The 17619-nt window shown below is 41.1% G+C and overlaps 1 protein-coding gene across 3 annotated transcripts in view; it reads right to left on the reverse strand.

Moving 5' to 3' along the window:
• Positions 1–17619, reverse strand: part of rasef2 (RAS and EF-hand domain containing 2) — an 82555-nt gene that overhangs the window by 15574 nt on the left and 49362 nt on the right. For all 3 annotated transcript variants that reach the window (XR_015753736.1, XM_043677575.2, XM_087981169.1), the window contains exons 4-11: positions 14676–14771; positions 13782–13859; positions 10900–11015; positions 9007–9075; positions 7350–7431; positions 6354–6433; positions 3820–4039; positions 1007–1126 (exon numbers count right to left, since the gene is read on the reverse strand). Coding sequence is in view for 2 of the 3 variants with exons in the window: in XM_043677575.2 (XP_043533510.1) it covers positions 1007–1126; positions 3820–4039; positions 6354–6433; positions 7350–7431; positions 9007–9075; positions 10900–11015; positions 13782–13859; positions 14676–14771 (861 nt within the window). In the remaining variant the exon portion in view is untranslated. The remainder of the gene's footprint in view (positions 1–1006; positions 1127–3819; positions 4040–6353; positions 6434–7349; positions 7432–9006; positions 9076–10899; positions 11016–13781; positions 13860–14675; positions 14772–17619) is intronic.

Consider the following 17619-nt stretch of genomic DNA (forward strand, 5'->3'; position numbering starts at 1 on the left):
CCTCTCCCAATGGCTGCTAACATAGGAGGCCATCCCTTGTAGGCCATCACTCCACAGGGTGATAATGAGTGAGGTGCAATTATCAAATACAGATCCATCAGAAGACTGTGGAAATCAAACTAGAAGGTGTTACAAGTTAAGCTTATGGTTTCCATTATGCTGTCGCAGGAACAAAAAGAAAACTCAAAGTTCTGTTCAATAGCCAAATGCAGCCAGCCTGGAATTTGAGAGACCTTCATTTTTAAGTAAAGTTCACCTCTTCACCAGTTTTCATTGTGAATTCTCAGTTAAGCAGAGTGCCTCAACAAAAAGCAAACTTAACACAAGTCTGCAACTCTTACAGAAAGGGCTAGATTAACAGCTGCTTATAAGCCTAGAATAACAGTATCCTCAATTTAATACAAATCAAATAAATTACATATAAAAATACTTCACATTGCAGATTGGTACATCATAGTTTGAATGATCACAGACAAATTAACATGCTCTTATTGATAGAGGTTTAAAAGCAGAACATTTTGGGTCTCTAGGAATTGATAGCTGGCACCACAGTCAACAAAATGGATTAAAATTCATTACCATTTAATTGATGTAAACATTTATAAGCTGCAAACCCAATACAAATGTATCACCCCCTTCTCCCAAAGTAAAACCTGGATTTACAATGCCGTTTCCATCATAATGTTGACTTCCCATACATTTTGGGAATGTCTTGTTTGCCCAATTCAAAGATTAGAATTGGCGTGTCCCAGGAGTTAATCTAGGGGAGAAAAAAAAATGGGAATTGGCCCTCTGACCTAAGGGGCTCAGAGTGGAACATCTCTCTTTCTCTCCCAATTGGTCTCAGTTTTTAAATCTCAACCTTTCACCTCTCTGGTCTCACGGTTCTGGCTAGGTTGGGAAGGTGCCGAGGGGGTAAAATGTCGCGATGCTCAAGGTATAGATATTGTGCATGGGCAAGGGCTGATAGAGGGTGTCTTCTCATCGGTCATCGTTGGGAAGTTACCTTGGAGGTGAATGCTGGCAGACGTCTCCTTGACGATGCTATAGAACTGGAACGGCTAACAGGCCGTGATGGTTTCCACGTCCCGGGCAGTCCATCCACCTCAGACTTAAACTCCGGCATCTAAAAGAAACAGCCAGATAAACATTTAACTGTCCTGGTCCACACAACACCAAGAAGAGAGATTATTACAAACATTAAAAGAACATTTTATATTCACTTCCCATAAGGTCACTTTTCCTTTGCTCTGTATTACATGAATCCCACGGTTTTCCTGGCTGATTCTTGTCCCAGAGTCATCTTATTGGTTTATTCCTGACTCTAGCCTGACATGTTCAGTAACATATCTGCACAGTGGCTCAGTGGTTAGCAGCACTGACTCACAGCTACAGGTTGGATTCCAGCTTTGGGCGACTTTCGCACATTCTCCCCTTGTCTGCGTGGGTTTCCTCTGGGTGCTCCAGTTTCCTCCCACTGTCTAAAGTGGTGCAGGTTAGGTGAACTGGCAGTGCTAAATTGCCCATAGTGTCCAGCGATGTATAGGTTTGGTGCATTAGTCATGGGAAATGTAAAGTAATAGGGTAGAGGACTAGGTCTGGGTGGGATACTTTGGAGGGTCGGTGTTGACTTGTTGGACCAAATGGCCTGTTTCCACACTGTAGGGCTTCTATGATTCGGTGTCTACAACCTTTGTGCGCTAAAACAGCAAGTGAATTATATCAAACGTTTGACACTGATCTACATTAAAATGATATTAAGGCTGGTGATCAAATGTTTTATCAAAGTGATATGGTTTAAGAAGCACCTCAAAAAGAGGGTGGTGGAAGGGAGGGAGGGGAGGAGATGGAGGGTTAGAAGAACGTCTAGATCTTACATCTTGGCTAGCTGAAGGGACAGGAGCCGATGATGGAATACCGAAAACTGTAGGTTTTGAAGGGATGGAATTGAAGAACGTCAGTCTCAGAGGGTTATGGCTCTGGAGGAGGAGAGAGGGATATGAATGGACAAGGCTATGGAGAGATTCAAACAAATGATGAGGGTTTTAGGATGAGTGTTTTAGGGGTGGCGGTGATTGTATGGGGTGGGTAAGGAACATATTTGTGGCACAAGTCAAAACATAATGGCTTTGATCTTCAATATTTAATTGGGAACAAGGTCCCAAACGTAGTTGTATAATTAGATTTGAAGTTTATGAAAAAGTCAATACAGCTTACTTAAAATGGAATTCGCCAACCCTTTGTGCCCCTCACCATTTACCTGGAAACAATAAAGACCTCATTATAGGTAGACCCACAAATACAAAGTAACCACAAGTTTGACGCAGCTGGAAGAGAATCCTTCGTTTGCAGAACCAATTTACATGGATAACATTACACTATTCAATGATTTGGAGTTGCTGGATTTGGCCTCTGATAATTTTATATCAATTTAGAATAGTAAATTCATACTCAGTTACCTGGAAGCAGGCAAATGTCAGAATAACATTTAAATCAAATTGGTTGGTTAGGAGGTGTTTGTGCTATATGTACCTTTGAAAAAAAAAAAGGGACTGTGTGCTGCCTGTATACAATGTTGAAACTCTGCCTGATAGTAACAATCAATCATTTGCTCTCATAGCCTACATGTTCCACTGTTTAGAAATAATCTAACCACAGAAATAATCAGTTCCCTGAAATCAACTAATCATCAGACCATTAGCATTAACATGGCAGTATTTTTTGACAAACTTAAATCTACAAATCAGATAGATTCCTAAGAAAAAAAATGAATTTACAACACCTAGCAACTCTTCAGAGTTTTTCTAAAGAAGTGCCAAGCTGTGGTATCTGTGTTGTGTGACTGGAGACATCAGATTTTTGCAACTGATTGTTACGAGAGAAAGTTTTTGTATGAAATCACTAAACAAATGCTGAATTGTTCATTTCCTGGCGTGAGGCATCTCACTGTCCAGTTAGATATTACTTCCTCGCCCTTCAGCAGAATTTATTTTTCATCCTGTAATCACAAAGTGAAAGATCATAAGGGAGACAAAGCTGCTGTGGCCTTGATGATTAATGGGGTGAAGAGTGTCTTTCTGAGTTAAGGATTGAGCTATAAACAGGGGGAAGTGCTGAGAAAGGTCCAAAGGCAAGACTACTAGGGTAAACCAGGTGCAGAAAAAGACTGAATTGAGAAAGAAAACAAAAAGCAGAAAAGAAGTTTACATTCAAAATCTTCATTTACTGCAACTTCATGAAACACTTTAACAGGGAGATGTGAGATGACATTTCCAAAAAAATGGAATGACAGATCAACAACAATGAAACTGTCAATCAACTGATGACAATTCACAAATTGCTGACTGATTTGCACACTTGTTAAATTTAGCAGATCCTGGTGATAAAACCACAGCTCAAAATTTTCTACATTTATCAGCAGCATACACCAGCAACATTCCACCAAGATGACCATGTGAGCTGTGAAAATTAAAATCAAGACCCACAAACCTTTGGGCAGGACAGTTTAGCTTCCTTACGACAGAAAGCAAAGTAAACATGACATACGGCAGTGGGAAAGTGCAAAGGAGAGAAAGTTTTTTTTAAAAATTCCCCATGGAATCCATTGTGGAAAGGAACAACTATGCAACATTGGAAATTTCTACAGTTCAGATTTTGAGGTTCAAACGATAATTGCAGAAACTCATTCTTGAAACTTTTGAAATCTACTGAATTAGCCATCTCCATTTGGGGGTGGGGGGGGGGGGGGGGGGGGTGGAATAAACACTCCAGAACGCCTGAAACTCAAAAGAAAGTTTTGAACAGAACAGATCAGCTCACCTCAGTATCCGAGGCCACATATGAGTAACTGTAGTGCATCGTTTCATGAGAATCATCGCTTCCATCACTGTTGTAATCATCCGAGGAATAATCGACAATGTCCTGAGATGTGGAGACACCGCTATCCAGGTATCGGTCTGCCCAGTTTGCTACTTCAGAAATTCTCTGTCTGGAGTCATCATTATTTAAGATCACAGATTCTTCATTGCCGTTCAAAACACTGCATGTAGAATGACATACAATATACAGTAGAGAAACAAGCCTGGAGAATCAACCAGCCTGTGCTAACTTTGCTACTTTATCCCATTTAAATTTACATCAACATTTTATCATCTAAATCATTTTCTCTCATGTACTCTAGTTTCCAATCATTGGATCTCAAATCTATCCAACCGATCAATCCACTAATTTAGAGACTTCTGAGGTCGGCTTAAAATCTTCTCTTTTCTAAAAGGGGAAAGCCCTGTTGAATCTCTCTCAATGGCTAGAATTTCAGTTTTGGTACCATTTTTGTATTTTCTCTCTCACGTCTTCCACCATCCCTTTTAGTTTTATTACAAACTCAAAACCTGTGCAAGATACCAGAGTTGAATACAGATTCACCACTTTTTAATTCTACCTTCCCAGAAACAAACCCAGTACAGTGTTTGCAATTTTAATTGCATTTGCAGAGTGAAAATTAATATAGACCACATTGGTTTTACCAATTTTGATATCGCATGCAGCAGGTTAGAAAAGAATCCGTTCTTGGGAATTGTGGTACATCAGAAAATAGTCCTTTGAATCCTATGACCAGGTCAGAGTTCAACTCCGACAAATGGGTTGAGGCATTTTATCATTGGCTCAAATGTAAACAAGCTTTCCAAACTTGTTGATTCAATTTGATGGGTGGGTACAGGAATGCAACAAATGAAAGCCTAATAGTGATGAGCAATCTCACACAGGCCCCAGTTTGTAGACCTCTCCTCTCTGGCCTGATGAAGGGCTTATGCTCAAAACGTTAACTCTCTTGCTCCTTGGATGCAGCCTGACTGGCTGCGCTTTTCCAGCACCGCACTTTTCAACTCATCTCTCTGGCCCTCTGCATTACAGCAGCTGAACTAGTCCATCCATACACACCATAAACTCTCCACTAAAACGCATTCACACCGTCTCATTTCTGCTACTCTATCAGCCCCATATACAAAATACACCATTTTGAGAATATGTAATATGCTTAGATGGGAGTTCTTTACCTTAACAGACCTTGACCCGGGGGTGAAGAGGGATGAGGCCCAGGTTTGGCAGTTTGTTCTGCACCCATGTCCTTTTTGGGGGTTGACCACCTCACAATGTTTGTTCAACATTATTTTATTTCCACTCCAACCCAGCTTGACTTTGTCCAGCTTTTCACCACAAAAGCTATTTGTAAATTTGTGTTGATCCCCTCCACTACTTTTCCCCTTGTTGGGATACCTTTTTGCATGATTTAACAAGAACCAGAACCTTCATTAAGTTGTTCACTGCTCATTTAACTTGACTACCGGAGAGAACATTTTATCTTGCACTTCTGACTGGCTTTTCCTTCAGTTTGCCAGAACATCTAGTGCACGTTACAAAAGGTCAACATGCAGACACAGCCCAAAGACTCATGGGATACTATCCTTTAGGATGAGAAATTAAAACAACATCCTTACTCTTATGTTCAGTTATACAGGGTACTCGTTAAGACTGTATCTTGAATACTGTATGCAAAGCTGATCTTCTTAAAAGGATGGATGCAAATGCTTGGAGATGAATCAGAGAATCCCTACAACATGAAAGAATCCCACTGAGTCCACATTGACCCTCTAAACAGCAGCCCATCCAAACCTACTCCCTTACTCTATGCCTGCAATTCTACATCCCTAGACACTCTAGGCAATTTAGTATGACCAGTCCACCCTAACCTGCACATCTTTGAAGTAGGTTTACCAGTTTGATATCTGAAAGGAGTGTGTGTCCTATGAGGATAGTTCAGACATACTGGGCTTCTTTCCATTTGGGTTTAGAAGAGGGAAGGGTGATTTGATTCAAGTATAAAAGACACTGAATAGTCTTGACAAGATGAACTTGGAAAAGATGTTTCTTCGTGTGGGCCAGTCCAGAACTAAGGGGCATTGTTTTAAAATTAGGCTTTCCCCTTTTAGAATAGAGATCAAAATGGGAGGAATTTTCTTTCTGAAGATGGCAAAGGTGGTTCAGTGAACATTTTTTTTTAAAAGGCAGAGGTAGTTAGGCAAGGGATTTAAAAATCAGGTACACTTAGCAATGTAGGGTTTGGAACATAAAAAGATCAGCCATGATTTACCGAATGTCAAAGCTAGACTGAACAACCAAAAAAGATGTCCTTCTGCTTGTAACTCATTTGTAAGGAGGATACATCCCCATGCCATTAACCCAACTATGTCTGAATGACATTGCCAGCACATTATGGCTCCAACATTTTGTGGTTTCATATTTTCAACATTTCAGGGTATCCTTACCAATATTAATAGTGACCATAGTTGCCATACCTGTTATAGCCAGTGTCAGCTATTCCATTTTGTATTTCTGACTTCACTCCTCTCTCTGGAACAGATCCATTTAAAGAATACTGCAATTAAAAAAAAAGCCAACCCTTTAGAAATTATTTTGTCCTGAAATGCCAGTCAACTAGTAAGTGCAGATGGCAACATTTAGACAACAATTATCAGTCTTTCCTCTCTGCCTTTAGGGATCTTTGGTTTTACTCATGGGAGAGGAGCATCAGTGGCTAGGCAGCACTTATTGCCCACTTCTGGTGCCCTTAAGATGTTGAACTGCCTTCTTGAACCACTGCAGTCCACTTGCTATAGCTAGACTCAATGCCATTGGGAGGGAATTCCACAATTCTGACCCAGTGACACTGTCGGAACAGTGATAGGTTTCCAATTCAGATGGCGAGTGGTTTGGAAGGGAACTCTAAGTGGTGGCGTTCATGTGTATCTGCTGAGTTTGAAAGGTGCCGTTTAAGGAGCATTGATACATTTCTTCAGCGTATCCTGTAAATAGCACACGCTGCTGCTTCTGAGCATTGGTGGTGGAGGGAGTGAATGCAGTGCCAATCAAGTGGGTTGCTTTGTCCTGGATGGTGTCAAGCTTCGCAAGTGTTGTTGGAGCTGCACTCATCCAGGCAAATAGGGAGCAATGCTTCATACTGCTGACTTGGGCCTTGTCAATGATGGACTGGCTTTGGAGAGTTACTCACTGCAGTATTCCGAGCTGAGAAAAGGAGATGCTAATTTGCTAACAAGTCACTGCATCTACACTACAAGGTGAAAAACAAATTAAATAATGTTCTGACAAAGATTTTATTTTGAATTCCTCCTTTGCATCTAAATCATACACAGTAACATCTTTACCCTGCAACACTACTATTACAAGCTTCCTAAAATTTTAATTGAACAAAATTCTGATTCTTGAGTGATTTCAATCATTGGGAATTACTACCAAGAAACAGATCCTTTCATAGGAAAATTTTAAAAACCTACCTTAGTTTTATTTGAGTTGTGATTCCTCTCCAAAGCAACTCTTAACCCATTGTTGCTATCATAAAGAGCTTTATTAGCCTCTCTAAAAAATATAGAGAAGGGAAGATTAACAACAGACCATTGAAAACTCAGTGATTTCCTTCATCTATTCAGAAAACAGACATGGACAACAATAACACGCATTTAAGTCAGAGTGCTGAATAAAGGACATTGATACAAAAAAAAAGTTAACAGATTTTCTCTCCACAAATACTGCCTGACCAGAGTATTTCCAGAAGAAAGTGAGATCTGTAGATGCTGGAGATCAGAGTCAAGAAGTGTGGTGCAGGAACGCACAGTCGGTCAGGCAGCAACAGAGGAGCAGGAGAGTCTACGTTTCAGGCATAAGCTCATCATCAGGAACGTGTGCTTGGGGGGGGGGGGGGGGGTGCCTGATGAAGAGCTTATGCTCATAACATTGACTGTCCTACTCCTCAGATGCTGCTTTTCCAGCACACGTTTTGACTGAGTATTTCCAACACTTCCTATTTTGCTTATGTATTTTGACATCATCCCTGACTTGGTGAACATCCAAAAGGTATTTTCACAGAAGAATTATCCAACATAACTAGACAGCAGCAATTGAGAAATACTGTGAAAACTGACATACAAAGTGGGTGATTCTAAAGGAATAGCTAAGGGAGAAAAAAAAAGTGACACAAAACAGGAAGAGTAGGCCATTCAGCCCTTCCAGCCTGGTCCACCATTCAACATGATCATGGCTGATCATCCACCTCCATCCCCGTTCCCCTTTTCTTCTCCATATCCCTTCGGTCCCAAGGCATCCAATTCTTCTTGAAAACATTAAATGTTCTGGCCTCAACTGCTTTCTGTAGCAAAGAATTCCAAATGTTCTCTGGTTGGAAAAAAATTCTCATCTCAGTGATAATGGCCTACCCAATTCTCAGACTGCCAGCCTTACTCCCCTGATCATTGGAAATATCCTTACTTTGTTTGCACTGTCTAGTCCTGCTAGAGCTTTTAGAATAGAAATTTGTCACATGTAATTTTACCTTTAAAATACAGTGAAGTTCTACAAGTCACCCCACCACAGCAATCCAATATCATTGCATAGTCCAGTTCTGCCATCCCAGGATCAGTCTGGTAAACCCTCACTGCATTCTCTTCAGAGAGGTTTACCAAGGGAAGTCAATAACTTTGCTGAATGCAGTGGAGGAGCACTGAAAACTTGGGGATGAGAGACATTTTGATGGAACATTTAAAATAACCTATGATTGTACTTTACTACTTTTCTTTCTGATCAGATTTGATTTTAGGAAGAAGAAAAAAAAAAGTGGTAAATTACCCAGAGACCTTTCTAAAAAAAAAGTATAAATTGTTCGACACGGTAGGGGCATTGACTCCTACGCACTGTCAGGCAACCACCTCCACATTGCATTGTTAAACCTTCACGATGTCAATTGTACCAGCGCTTCGAGTGATGGATTAGCTGCGGTGCAGTCAGATTGTGTTGGGGAATGGCAAATAGGGCAAAGTACACAATAGCACAAACAAAAACAGAATAACATGCCATTTTATTTTAAAAGAACATTTTACATACATATTTAGCTGTCTCCTTTAAAAAGATTTAAAATCCTTCAAATAAAATATAACCTACTGAAGCATCTGTATCTGATTTGTGGAAATCTCATTCTCTTCCATTAGTTTGTGGATAGTTTCCTTTGCCCTGTTGAAGAGATAGAATTGTTAAAACAAAGTTTTAAGTGGTGTCTTGCCACTGCAACATTGGAACTCAGCAGCATTGTGAGAATAAGGCCAAAATATCCACCCCTCAGTCTTCGGTTATGCTGTTGCAGGACACACACGCAACACATACCACCCTGGTGAAAATTTCAGAAGGCATCAGACTCCAAGGCCCTACAATTACTGTTCTTAACCAGTCACTAAATAAAACGATCAAGTTTAATTTCTGTCAGGAATCACATCCCTGCCGTTCTCAATGCATTTGAACAGCACTGAGCTGCTGACTTGATTCCTGCAAAACAATTCATTTTTCTGGCATGTCACTCAAACGACAACCATTTCCAAAATTCACATTAAAAATGCAATTATTCAAAACAAGGATCGCCACCAGTTACAAAAGACCGGTGGAAGCATTTTATAATGCTCTGATTTTGCATCACTTAAAGGGAATCTTTTCAACACAAGTTAGGTAAACAACATGAAAATTTTGTTCATGTAGCTACAATGAAGGTTCAGTGCAGTACAATTCCTTGGATTATTAGTTGAAAAAAAAAAGTAGCCAAAAGAAAAAGCAGCATCAAGACTTGTAACCTATAGTCTTGCCAGAGATGTAGGTCTTAGCAAACATCTTAAATATGTGAGGGATACAGGTGATAGTAAGTTTGAAATGGAAATACAGAGCTTCAGGCCGAAGCAGTTGCCAACAATATAGAGTGATGAAAACTGGGGGCATGTAGGAGACAAGACAACTTGGCCACAGCATCAGTGAGTGAAAGAAGTCAGTAGTTCAGTGGAGAGCAGAATTGGAGATGGTTAGTGGAGGTAAATATCAGGATAAGAATATCAATCTGATACAGACAGTTTGGTCAGAGGCCCAATACAGATCAACAGCTACAGGGAGACAAACAGGAAAATTCAAGCATTTGAATAAATGCATAATTATGTAGGAGAATTAAGGGCTAACATATTTTTAAAAAAAAGGAGAGTGGAATGTTACAATCAGAGCAGATAATTCCATCAGCTACAACAACAAAAGGTCAAACAGGCAGATCATTATATCGGACAAAACGTTCCGAGTGTGGTGTGGGTCTTGTGCTGCCCAAGAAAGCAATAAGACTGCTGTGCTGCCTTGTTGAAGGAAGAGCAGCTGGATTTTGGGCCATTAGGCAAGCTTTCCTCTTGGCACAGGGCTGCATAGGATGATGGCCTGTCAAGGGAAAGCTGCTGGCAAATCAAGAGGCCACCATTTGCAGAAATTGGCAGTGCCATGGAGGACATGGCTGCTGGTCATACTGTGCCTGGAGAGCCCCAGGATGCCACAGCAATCAGAACAATAGTAGGTGTTGTCAGTCAAGTGCAGGGAATCATGGGGGGAGGGGGGGGGGTTGAAGAATGGTCTTGTGGGGCAGGAAAACCATCAGGATTGAAAATAAAGGACATGGTGATGTTGTTACCATCCCATTAATGTAAAAGTACTGCAGGTTAAGGGTTGACCACCCTCACCCCACACAAGTGGCAGGCAGCCCACAAGGGTTCTTCCTTTTGCGTTCTCCCCATTACATGTCCTATTTGGAGCAGAGTTTTGCCAGGCAGGAAGATTAGTGATACGTTATGTTCGTTGATAGACCATCCAGGAGTCTTCAGTAAAGACAGGGTGGTCGTACATGGGTGGTCGTACATGGGTGGGGAGGCAGGAACTATCAAGTATCTATTGCAGTGGAATGCTCCCACACTTCATACAGGTTCAGAAGACTCCCTCCATTACAGTGTAAACCTCATTTGTTTAGTTGAAGGAATACTCATTTACCGTTCCTGATCAAGCAGACGATCAGCAAGCTCATTTTTACATTTGTCCAGTCCAGCTTCAAGGATGGAAATCTCGGTCTGACTCTGAAGCAGGGAACTTCTCAAATACTCATTCTCCTGCAAAAGAAAATGTTACATAATGTAACACACACCTCAAATACCAAACAACACGGCTGATAGTTACAGATTCCAGTCCCAGACCAACCACTTGAGCACACAGACCCTGAAATGTCAGCCTGAGTGATAGTGATGTTTTTGAGGAGATCATCCAGTCTTCTCTCCCAGTTGGAGACAGACAGACAGACAGACAGACATCATTCAAAAGGTGAAAGCAATATCACAGTTCATTTATCCCTCAGACGTCATTAAACAGGTTAACTGATCATAGGCACATCACTATTTGTAGGAGCATGGCAACTTTGACTGTCGCATTTCCTATATTAGACGTTTTACAGTTTTAAAGCACTCTGTTGCTGTAATGCGTTTTGGGACACATGGAACACGCGAAAGGCACTCCATAAAATGATGACAGCTTTTCATAGCGTAGAACTGTATCGGAAGATATTTAAATGTGGGAGGATTTGAACTCAAAGCAAGAGAGTGTATATCACAGTGATATATAATGATTAAATCTGCATCAGCATTAATTTTAAACACAAATTCTAATACGCCACTGCTTTTAGAGGTCCAGATGTAGGATTTATCCAGCAATGGAATTATAGCATTTAATTAAACAGAATACTCACATTTCAAACAGGGTAATAATAATGTAGATAATACTAATGTAGAATGTAAGTTGGTTCCATATATTGGGATCACTAAAGACTATAAATATTTTATGGTGCAGATATATGCCATTTGGCCACTGTTGATACGCCTGCTCAAAACCTTTCTCCAGCTTAATCCCACTTTCCAGCATTTGGTCTGTGACCATGTAGCACTTCACAAACCGCTTTATTAGACTAAAAGGTGGCGGTGTTGATTCCCCTATACTGGAAAGGTTAATGAAATTCCATTCATAGACCCAAGGTTATGAAGATTTCTTGGAGACATTGGATAAACAAGAATGTAAACCAACATGCACAAATTGTTATTGGGGACGAGGTTGGGGGGTTGTGTAACACAAAAGAAATCTCTAATGGTAATTGAGCAATAACTACTGCAGCTGATTGGAGAGTCATAATTCAGAACAGGCCCCTCGGCCCATTAGGTTTGCAACAATCAAACAAAAAAGCCATCTCCTGTCTACAATAAACTCACCGTCCAGCACTCCACCTAAAGCCTGGAATGCTGTGACATTTCAGATGCTCATCCATGTACTATTTTTTTAAAAAAGGCTGAAAGACTTCCTGCCTCTAATCTCCCAGGCAATGCATTCCAGACACCGTCTGTGTATGTTTAGGAGTGGGGGGCTTCTCCTCAAATCCCCTCTAAACATATGCCCCTTTGTTACTGACCTTTCGAGTATTTCCTATCTGCCCTGGCTATACCCCCCCAGTCTTACACACCTCAGAGAACTCTTGTGTTGTAGTGGCAGAGTCCCTCACCCTGATCCTGGAGGCCTGGATGCAAGTCCCTCCTCCTTCAGAAATGTGGAGTAACATCACTGAACAGGGAGATTCAACAATACCTACATCTCACATCACATCCTTCTTAACCTTCTCTAAAGAAAATAACTCAAGCCTTTCTTCATAGCTACTTTGCTCCATTCCATGCAACACCCTCTGTACTTGCTCCAGTACAGTCACATCCTTAATACCTATCCATACATCAGTGTGGATGTTAAAATATATTTATCCAAATAATCATAGTCTACGATCCAATTAAATTGGACATCCTTGTCTAGCATTGCAAGAACTGTGCCTTTGTTACAGCACTTCAGGGATAGTGAGCATCATTGGACATGCAATTTGGGATAGATCACCATATCTCACTTGGGTAGCAGAGTTAACTAATTCCAAAAGATCTCAAAAAAAAGTTTGCTACTGTCCATTACATCTTTAGTTCCAAAAGCCTCCTAAACAAAGATCTCAATTGTTTTGTTTAAAACCATAGAAAATGCAATTTGGGCTTTGAGGAACATAAATCGCACTTTGAGCCTAGGATTCGGTTATTTATCTGCAATGCCTGTAAGACTGAAAAGTTGCACTGAAATTATTATACCTTTGATCTGGAGGCAAAGCTGACATTTAAATCTGACTCTCACAGCACAGCATGAAGCTCGTCGTGCTTGAGTTAGTCTTTTGAAAAAGCTATCCAATTAATTTCACTCAATGACTGTCCCCTTAACCGTACAGATCTTTCCTCGAGTCTAAATCCAACTCCCTTTTGAAAGTTCATTAATGAATCGACTTCCCTCAACCTTTCAGTTAGTGCATTCCTGATCATAACACTGAGCAAAAAGTCAATTCTTCCAATCTCTCCTCCGATAGAGTCACCAAATGTAACAAATTTGGAACAACAGCTCCATTCAGCCTCACTGCTAATGTCAAGCGGGGATATGCCAAATTTATTTTGGATTGTCGGTTTATTTTGGCTCATTGCCAACTGCAAGCTCTGTGCATTTGTCCCAGCAAATATTGGTTTTAATCTTTCAATAGCGTGAAACAGTTCCTTTGGGGACCACAACAACAGGCTGATCTCAAAACACGCTTTCTTCCACTAATTATTCAAGGTCCTTCAGAAGCAAGAAACTTTAGAAATCCAAAAGGGTCGCCAAGACAACAGAGCTTCAATGCTGGCACAGCAAGGAGTGAATAGTGTCTAATTTCCGTCTTCTCAGGAGAATAAGAAAAGCTCCATGTACGCAAGAGATCATGGTTTGGATTATATTAGCTTTAAAAATAAAGCCATAATGGTTGTAACACTTGCGCGCACACATACCCGGGTTAATTCATCCAACTGCTCTTTTAATGCAGAGACGTCCCCTTTGGAATTAGAATTCCACAGCTCTTCATTAAGCTGGAAAAAACAACAACAATCAACTTTAATGCATAAGTGAGGCTGTCGAGCAGAAGTCTTAATATTCGCACAGAACATTAAAACGTAAATATTGGTTTAAGATACTGTGTCAAGTATTTCTACTGTGTGCACTCTTCCATTGAGACATCCCAGTGGTCACAACAGATTAAAAACCAAATGGGCATCAAGCCCAGCATTCCTGTGCTGGGTCCTAGATGATAAAAAGTTAATTAATCCAATCGGCCAGCGCTCTCCTCATTGCCCTGCGATTTTCTCCCCCCAAGTTTATCTACAATTCCCTTTTTGACAGTCACTATATGCTGTACATCTCTATGACTCTATGCTCCCACCTTTTCAAGCCTTATATTCCACATCACAACAATTGCATTAAAAAGAAATTAATTCTCAGCTCATTCTGGCTTTGTAGCAAATTGTTCCAAATCCACATTCTCCAGTTAGCCCAGCATCCCAGCAGTTGACTAGTTTCTTATTTATTTACCACTTCAGTAGTCTTCTTTTGTTGTCTTTAAGATGCCCCTTTGAGGGGTACTGGCAGGGTAAAGTCAACTCTAAAATACCCTGACGTCCTTGTGTAGATTTTAAAATGAAAGTATTTGAGTAATTAGTAACTTTGAAATGGATCAGTTCAGTCTTATTCTGAATTATACAATTTTCAGTCTTTTTTAGAAATGTGAACAAATGTGAGATTTTGTTTACCAGTTTTACATTGTTGCTTTGCAGTAAAATAAACTATCCTTCCCCAGGAAGGAATCAGACTAATCTGTAACCTAACCTTATTCTCTGGAACATAAATACCTTTCTCATTCGGTCAATGATTGCCTGCAGATCCGTGACTTCACTTTCATGTCGCTTCTGCATTTCTGCCACTTTTGCCTCGAGTTTCGCCTGCTCCTATAATGGATGAAACTTGAACACTGAGTTTGTGTTTGTCAGAGTGAACAAGCAATCTTTGTTATATTAAAAAAACACCTGTTTTCAGCACACTGCAGTAGTCAGTCAATTAAAGAGAACAGCCTATTAAGCTACAAAAGCAATTCAACAGTGTCTGCAAAGTGACGCAGTGCAACCCTCAAAAAGGTCCATCTCTTCCTACCTCCTAAAAAGGAGCATTTTTGACAAATATTTAAAACTGAATAATCGGCTTCTTTAAATCTAACTTTGCCCATAAAGGGCAAATAATCAACTTCTCATTTCATGTCGTTACAAAGTAACAGATGAAATCTGAACTCAGTTTCTCTGTGCAATGCTGCTCCTGAGCAATTCCAACATTTACCAGGTTCAATGTCAGATTTCCAGCATCCACAGCACGTGTCGTACTTTGATGAAGCTCTGCTCTTCTTTTAGAGGATTTTACACTTTTTTTTGCTGCCCCCTATTTTTCCCACTTGCTTAAAAACTCTTCCTCTCTTGACAACTTCAGCCCTGATGTGAGGAGTTGACTTATGACTCCCACCGAGGTTAGAATTGAAGGGAGCAGGAGTGAAAACCCAAGTCTCTCCAGCTGCTGTGGCAGCTCACTGGGTCTGTCCTATCATTTCTCTGTAGGATCAGGGATGTGCACAGCTACCTGTTGCACCTAAGGGGCAGCCATGCACACTCCCGATAAGAATAACTGAAGATGATTAATGGATGTACTGGAGTTTTCTTTTGCCTGAGGTTGCTGCAGAGACTTTAGGAGTCAGCTGCCGAACTAAGTACACAAATACCACGAGAGGTTACACTATAAAGTGTCTTCTCCCATTCACCCCCTAGATTTTTTAAAATTAAGCCAGTGTGTGTGGGGAAGTAATGATAATTTTTCTTCAAAGCTCATGGTCTGCAATGTAGGTGTTACATTTATGCTGTAGCACGAGATTTGACAAGGATGGTTCATTTTTGAGACAGCACATTCAGCCCATCAATCTGAGCTAGTCACCATAGGCAGAAATATGACATTGGAACACCACACACAGACTCACACCCCAGCATAAAGTTTCTTGCTTTCTTCCATCTTCAACCTACAATGGCTAACAGACAACACAAGGCAGACTCATCGGCAGGTGTTGGCAGTACGTGCAATGCTTTCTCAAATGTTTCCAACATAATCACCACGAAATGTGCAGGATTAAACACACCTCAAAGCCAAATGATTTAAAACATTATGGGGACTCTTAACTGAAGAATGCCTGAGAAAATATTTGGATTGACAGCCGGGAGGTGAGACTTGACCTGGCTTTCTATTTCCAATTGCTAGTCAAGAACACCACCACCTTAAACAGCAATGGACAGGATTAATCACGGAGTGGCCTCCTGTATAAAGGGATTTGATGCAGGTAACATTAACACTCAGACTGGTCTTGGCCGGGGAGGATGATAGTATTTTAAAAACGTAAACGTCAACTCTAGAACACTTTGATCCCTCAGATTGTGAAAGAGATGAGACAATCGTACGAGAGTCTGTCAGCTCAATCTATCCTCAGGAGGGGAGTCTGGTGAAGTTATTAAAGGAAGCTGTGTGGCTCCTTTTTAACAAGATTCTAATCATTTAACTCAGGTTGGCCACATTTTGCAGGCCAGCAAGTGAAGGGGGGGGAAAAAAGAGGAGAGAGAGAAGAGCTGGATTCAGGTTCTGTCTGCCTTTATGGCACCACTTGTGAACGAGGAGAGCAGAGGCATTCCCTCCTGGCCCAACATGAATCCAGTAACAAACATTTTGTCCCCCACGCAACACGTCATCCCTACTCTGCCCAATCGCCATAATCCTCAGACCCCAATATCTTCCCTGATATCCCTCAAAACACAGCCCAGTGATCTCTCGCTCTCTCCCACAACCAGAAGTACCCTCAACCCACTAGAAATCTCCCTACCTGCTTCTTTGACACATCCTTCATAGGATCATAGAATCCCTAGAGTATGGTAGCCCACCTAACAGACCCACCCTATAACCCTGCATTTCCCATGGTCAACCCACCTACCCTGCATCTCCCTGGACATTACGGACAATTTCCCATGGCCAATCCACCTAACCTGCACATCTTTGGACTATAGGAGGAAACCAGAGCACCTGGAGAAAACCCACACAGACATGGGGAGATTGTGTGGAGTTTGCACAGTTGCCAGAGGGTTGAATTGAACCTGGGTCCCTGGAGCTATGAGGCAGCAGTGCTAACCACTGAGCTCCAGCCGAAGGGTTTACTGCCCAACAGTCCTTCATTCAGTCTGACACACCTGAACAGAAAGTCCAGCAAGGAGGTGCTAGCGTAGAAAGTGCAGAACCTTCAGAAACATGTGTGCCTCCATGTTTTCTGTTCAAAAGGCCACTTCCACAGCCACACACAAGACGTGCAGCCCTGTACATGAGGGTCTTTTGATTCAAGATCAATAGCATTGTAAATCCGGAAAGCAACCCAAAGTATGCCCATTACATAGTCTGCATGCAGATATGGTGATTGCTTTTTAATAAGCAAGGTAAAAAAGGGAATATGGGGGAAAAAAAAAGGTAAGATCAAAAAGAATGTGTCAAAAAGAGAGAGGATCATCAGATCAGTCATGATCTTGTTGAATGGCAGAATAGATTTGATAGGCCAAATGGTCTTTTTCTGCTCTTTGGGTAGGTTATATGGTTGTGAACAATATCAGGTTCATTGGCGAATCTCGTGTGGTCAGGCAGCCCAATGGTGCTCATTGTAAACAATTCCCCAGAAGTGACTATCACTCGAGATATCAGAGGCTGTTCATTGTGAAGTCTCCGATCATTGCA

This window comes from Chiloscyllium plagiosum, unplaced genomic scaffold (assembly GCF_037043375.1).
Source record: "Chiloscyllium plagiosum isolate Xiang-an unplaced genomic scaffold, Cpla_swu_hap1 HiC_scaffold_39, whole genome shotgun sequence".
Classification (NCBI taxonomy): Eukaryota; Metazoa; Chordata; class Chondrichthyes; order Orectolobiformes; family Hemiscylliidae; genus Chiloscyllium; species Chiloscyllium plagiosum.